The following is a 6,173-nucleotide window of genomic DNA, read 5'->3' as shown; positions in this document are numbered from 1 at the left end:
TTTCTTGCTCTCTCGCTTGCAGCTGAAATTGTAAACACAATGGCTACGACAGACTGCAGCAGCACGACAGTGAACTGAAAACGTCGTTGTTCATCTTACTACATGTACATTTTGAGAAGCAACAACAACACTATGGCCGGCATGTACACAAAACAACGCAGTTGTCCATTTTGCATGTACACAATTTCGTTGTGGCCATACTAATGCCTTTCACTTCAATGAAATTTTAATATTTTGTTCAAAGTGAAATTTTTTATGTAAAAAATAAGTAAATAGGTAGATATTTTTGCTTTAAATTATCAATTGCTATTACAAATGATATAATAGAGCTATAATAGAGCTATAATAGAGCTATTTTATGCTTTTATTTGTAAAATAACATCAAGTTTGTTAGAGCTGTGAATAATTTTACATTTTACATATTAGTGGCATCACCACTCTACCTCCTCTTTCTATCTTCCATTCTACTGTCAACTCTACTGTCGTCGTACTGTCGTTGGCAAAAATAGGAGGATATTGAAGTTAGCGAGAACGACAACTGTCGGCCTGCAGTCGTGTAGTCGTGCAGCTGTCAAAATAACACTGCCCATAAGAACGTGTGTATTTTAATATTTGACAGATGTAGTTTGCAGTCTGTCGTAGCCATTGTGTTTACACTTTGAGCTGGCAACAAAACACAATCAGGGTGCCGTCAACCAGCAGTTAGTGAAAAAGGCGGGATGCCAGAAAAGCAGCGCTATAATTACTTGACGAAATTAGTGTGAAATGAAACTGTGCGAACATATTTTGGCAAAATAAATATTTATGTAAATTAATTAATGATTTTGCATTTTAGCATTTACATATACATATATGTATGTATGCATTTTCAAAGTGTTTAATTTAGTGTTTTGTATATTTTATTAAATACCCAAGTTAATATTTTTCAGCAGTGGCATCATTGGCAAATGTTATAAAAAATGCGAGTTTTGACAGCTCTCTCTCGAACCAAAGAGCCTCGTACCAAGTTATCTATGCTTATTGCCATTTTGCTACCGAGCAGACAACATTGTTGTTGTTAGATTTCGCACTTGCGCCTTCGCGTATGTGGGTATATGTGTAACGAAAGCAAATGACAGAAACATTTTTAATTATTCATTCTCTTACATACATATATGCTCTTTTCTGTAGAAGCGCTGCTTACATTAGCTTAATGTAAAAATTGAAGAACTTTAAACGCAAATACATATATCAAAAGTGGTTCAATGAATTTAAAATCTGTAAAATTTGTGCAAAGTTTCAGATCGCACACTTTAATTTGATGTATTATTTGTCTCTGTACGTTTTGTAGATCTCTGGAAATAAGCGCCTTGTCTTAGAATAATATATAGATTGTTTGTCGACCAAAATTCTTTCAATTTTTGGTCTCGTGATAATTTAGGATGGATTATGTACATGGCCCTAAACATTTCCCGGAAGGAAAGCCATTGTTCATAACCTCCGTGAAATTTTTGCTGTATCGCAGCAAGCGCTTTAAGGTGAATGCCTGAACTTGCCCCTTGGGCTTGTGTTTGTGACAGCCCTACTCTCGGTTGTCGAGTAGGTGCAACTGATTTTATTAATTTTAATTGATCAGAGATCATGGCTTTTGTATCTTCATTCAATGGCGTCATCAGCCGCTTGGAGACGTATCCAAAAATTTTCAATATTTTGATTCTTCATTTCTAGTATCGATTCATAGTTATCTTGGATCGGCGAAGATGAGAATTGAGTGCAGTATCGTATTAAACTGTCATTTTCTGAAATTAGTTTTAGCGTATAAAATATCTTTTCCCCGTTTTTGTTTTGTAGCATGTAGCTTCTGCCGGTGTACATGGACTTGTTTCGTCAGAAATTATTTTTGGTATTTTCAGAAATAGATGACATTTAGATGCCTTTAAATCTGTGTTCATTTAAATGAAAAGTAAGTAAGTAAGTAATATATATATACTAGGGTGTTTTTTGTTTTGTAACTATTAATTTTTTTTCAGTCCCTTTACGAAGTTTCCTTGGAAATACCCTAAAAAAATTTCCTGAAAATTTTAGCCCTTAATATTAACATTAAGAACTGGACCGAGGCATGTAAAAATTTTCCATAGAATATACACTACAATCGTGACTTTTTATCTTTAAATTCCGACAGATCAGAGGTATTTTATGGCATCGCTTTGACTTTAGACGCATATTTCTCAGAATTGTTCACTATACAAAAGTGCCCAGTGCAACAAAGTCGTAACTCACACCGGCGAGGTAGTACGGGGCTCTAAACCTGATTTTCTATGAAATTCGCATTTTTTTTATATATCTCGTAAGTTTGCGATTACATGGGGCAACTCTAGTTGCTAATTCTCGGGCGATTCTCGTTTACTGTCGCCCATTACCTTCACACGAGCAACTTGTGTTGCGCAACTCTGCTCGAGTTTTTTTTCTCATTCTCTTTCACTTTATTTTAACCCATTGTCTACTCTTTACTTTAACCCATTGTCGTTTCTTTTTCCTTATAGGTATTTGGGCCACTCTATCACATATATTAATCAGCTCTGTCAATTAAGAAATACATTTTATTTATTAAAACAAAGATATATCACCCTTTTTACTATCGTCTGAATCAATTTGTATGGCTTCCTCCATACATTTCACAATATCTTTAATTAATTCGATTTTTTCATCATACTCCATTTTCTAAAATATTTATATTACATTATGTATATTTGTATACATATTTGCAAATTAATTACCAAAAGATGCAAATGCAACTATGTACTACGAAAGAAAGAACACGAATGCCGAAAAACGTCGCAGCGAACTGTTACGAATAAGAACACAAAGCGAGTTGCTGAACACTGGAAACTCGGCGCGATTCCCCTCTCCTCGTCGCCCCCTCGCCTATAAACCAAGAGTTGCCGCAACAAAAGTTGCCTCGTGTAATTGGGCTCTAAATGACACTTTGTAACTGTATATGCACGATATGTGCTTATCTATGTGCATGTAATATGTGTCAAAGAACAAGGGGTGTTGCGTGGTACTTGCCGAAATGGACTTTGAATATATGTATGTACTATATGTGTATGTATTTATTTATTCTTATTGTAAATACCCGAATAGTGTATAAGATCAGAGGGAGATTTTCTGCCTTATTTGTATTTATATTTCCGCCTGTACATATATTATAACGGCGCGAAGGTAGCGGGAAGCGAAATTGGTGAAACAGCTGTTCATTCTTCCGCAACTGTATGCCTTTGTAAATTCTCCTTAATTATGGTGAATTCGCTTCATGCACTCCGTATATACATATGTACACCTAATTCTGTTTTTACACGAATTATTTTTACACGAATTTGAAATAACACGAGTAAATACGAAAAAATATTTCTATTTTTACATGACATAATTTGAAATAACACGAATACAAAAAAAACAAAATTACTTTTTTTACATGAATTATTGGATTTAACACGTTTTTTTTCAATGAATTTTTTTCTACTTAAAATAATTCTGGTGTGTATTCTGAGTTATGTCTATGTATGCGTAATTTCTGTTTAATTTCTGTGTAATTTCTGGAAATGCGGGATTCCCCGAATTATTGAAAAAGTAAAAACGTACATATTGTATTGTACACACAATTTAGTTCCTATTTGACAATTATAATTGAAAGATCGTTAGTTTTTGCTGATTTTTAACAAGTGCTAAGTAAAATAAAGTAGAAGCTCATATAATTTTGGTAGTTCAATAACAGATTAGTTTCAAATATTTAATTTTAGATTTTTGCATTTTTGATTAATAAAATATATTTTGGTAGCCATACCCATGTTACATAATTCTCCTGCATTAAAAATGAGGAAAGCGATCAGCTTAGATACCAAAATCAAAATTTTAGATCAACTTGCAACGGGACAAGGCGCAACGGTTGTGGGAAATAATTTCGGAATCCATGAAGCTACTGTAAGAACAATTAAAAAAAATGAAACGGCAATTAGAGTATCAGTATGTTCTGGAACAAAATTAAGTGCAAAGTCATCATCGTATGTAAGGGATGTTGTTAAAGAGAAAATGGAAAAAGCTTTGGTAATCTGGATAGAAGACAAATCCCAAAAGAGAATACCAGTAGACGGACTTGCTATCAAGCAGACAGCATTAAGAATCTATAAACGTATCCAGGAAATTGATCCAGATACATCATCTCAGTCAAAACAACATGCATTTTCCGCAAGTACTGGTTGGATGACTGGTTTTTTAAAAAGACACGCTCTCCACAATATAAAAATTAAGGGAGAAACTGCATCCGCTGATGAATTGGCTGCTAAAGAATTTCCCGAAAAACTAAAAAAAATTATTGAAGATGGAGAATATACTCCAGACCAAGTTTGGAATTTAGATGAAAGCGGCCTTTTTTGGAAGAGAATGCCTAGAAGAACTTATGTAGCAAAATCGCAGAAAACAGCCGGTGGTTTTAAAGTAGCAAAGGACCGTATTACGTTGTTGTTTTGTTCCAATGCTTCAGGAGAACGTATTCTTAAGCCACTCCTAGTACATCGTGCCTTAAGACCACGTTCCATGAAAAGTGTAGATTTCAATAAATTGCCTGTACACTGGATGGCGAACAAAAAGGCTTGGGTAACCAGTGCAATTTTCACAGAGTGGTTTCAGAAGCACTTCATCCCAGAAGTTAGGCGCTACATGAAAGAAAAATGTCTCGAATTTAAAGTTCTTTTGATTCTAGACAATGCACCAGGCCATCCAGTTTTGGAGCACCCAAACGTACAATTTTGTTTTTTGCCGCCTAATACCACTTCCCTTATACAGCCACTAGACCAGGGGATAATTGCTACGTTTAAAACGTATTACATAAGAAGTTCATTTCATTATGTTGTAGAAAAACTTGATAATTATGAGGAATCATCAGTCATAGATGAATGGAAAAAATTTTCTATAATGGACTGCATTAATCAAGTCAAGATCGCGTTAGATTTATTAAAGCCATCAACTTTGAACTCGTGTTGGAAAAATATTTGGCCAGAATGCGTAAAATGCAAAGATCCTGTTATCGATAATAACGCTGAACTTGCTGATATAATAACAATGGCCAATGCAATCGGTGGGGATGGATTCGATGACCTATCGTTAGCAGATGTAGAAGAATTGTTGGTAGATGAAAGCTTGAGCGAAAATGAAATTATCGAATTCACCCTTGAGACTCGTTATGATAAAGAACATAGTGACAGTGACGAAAGAGATCGTCCAATTTTGAAAGCATCTCTAATTAAAGAAGGTCTTGATCTCGCTACAAAATTAGGTAGTCATTTTGAACAACATGATCATGACGAGGAACGAGCTGCCAAATTTCAACGTGAACTGAAATCATTAATGGCATCTTACAGGGAAGTTTATAATGGGTTAACGCGAAATAAAACTCAATCTAAGATAACTGATTTCGTTCAAAAATCTACTGATGTCCCAACACAGTCGGCTAGAAATGATAATGATCAACAAAATCATTCCAGTGATGGCAGTGATATTGTAGTCTTTCGCAAACGTTTACGTTTATTATCAGACAGTGACAATAAATAAAATTGTTTAATGTTTAAATTTTTCTTATGGTTGTACTTTATGTTATTTAAGTTTTTTGGCAATGAATTTCTGATATTATTTTTTTATGAAATCTAAATTTTAATTTATTTTATTATAATTTAGTTTATTTAATAAATTAAAACGAAAATAAATTCTTAAAATAACTACAACAATATTTTTTTTATATTATTTAGTCTAATTTTAACTTATGTTTTGAGGTCTAGAACCAATCTATTATTTTTGTACTTGGCCAGTATCTTTTTTTACACGATTTTTTTTTACACGAATTTCTCGGGAACCATTCTATCGTGTAAAAACAGAATTAGGTGTACATATGTATCAGTGTGATATTTTATAAGTTAACATAATTAACATTAAAAATTATAGCTGACGCTTATATTTGAGTTAACATAAGTATATAGCTGACGCTCACAATTACAGCTGAAGCTAATATTTGTCAACAGGACATGTAACATGTAACATCCGCCATGAGCCGCTAAAGCAACAATTCCTAAGAATTATAATGTACTTTTTGGCTTAAGTATAAAATGTAAAATTAGTTGGAATTAAATTTTTGAATTAAGAAG

General features: G+C 33.6%; 1 protein-coding gene across 1 annotated transcript; it reads left to right on the top strand.

Moving 5' to 3' along the window:
- The first annotated feature begins 3,779 nt into the window (after nucleotides 1–3,779).
- Nucleotides 3,780–5,641, top strand: LOC120769715 (tigger transposable element-derived protein 1-like). Its single transcript, XM_040096854.1, has one exon. The coding sequence runs from the start codon at nucleotides 3,826–3,828 to the stop codon at nucleotides 5,584–5,586; it is 1,761 nt and encodes a 586-aa protein (XP_039952788.1). The 5' UTR covers nucleotides 3,780–3,825; the 3' UTR covers nucleotides 5,587–5,641.
- The last annotated feature ends 532 nt before the right edge of the window (nucleotides 5,642–6,173 follow it).

The sequence above is a fragment of the Bactrocera tryoni genome, chromosome 2, assembly GCF_016617805.1.
Source record: "Bactrocera tryoni isolate S06 chromosome 2, CSIRO_BtryS06_freeze2, whole genome shotgun sequence".
In the NCBI taxonomy this organism is placed as follows: domain Eukaryota; kingdom Metazoa; phylum Arthropoda; class Insecta; order Diptera; family Tephritidae; genus Bactrocera; species Bactrocera tryoni.
Note: the sequence above shows the minus strand (reverse complement) of the source record. Positions and strands in the feature narration are given on the sequence as shown.

Coding starts and splice junctions, on each gene's coding strand:
- LOC120769715 (XM_040096854.1), top strand. CDS start 3,826: ATGTTACATAATTCTCCTGCATTAAAAATGAGGAAAGCGATCAGCTTA.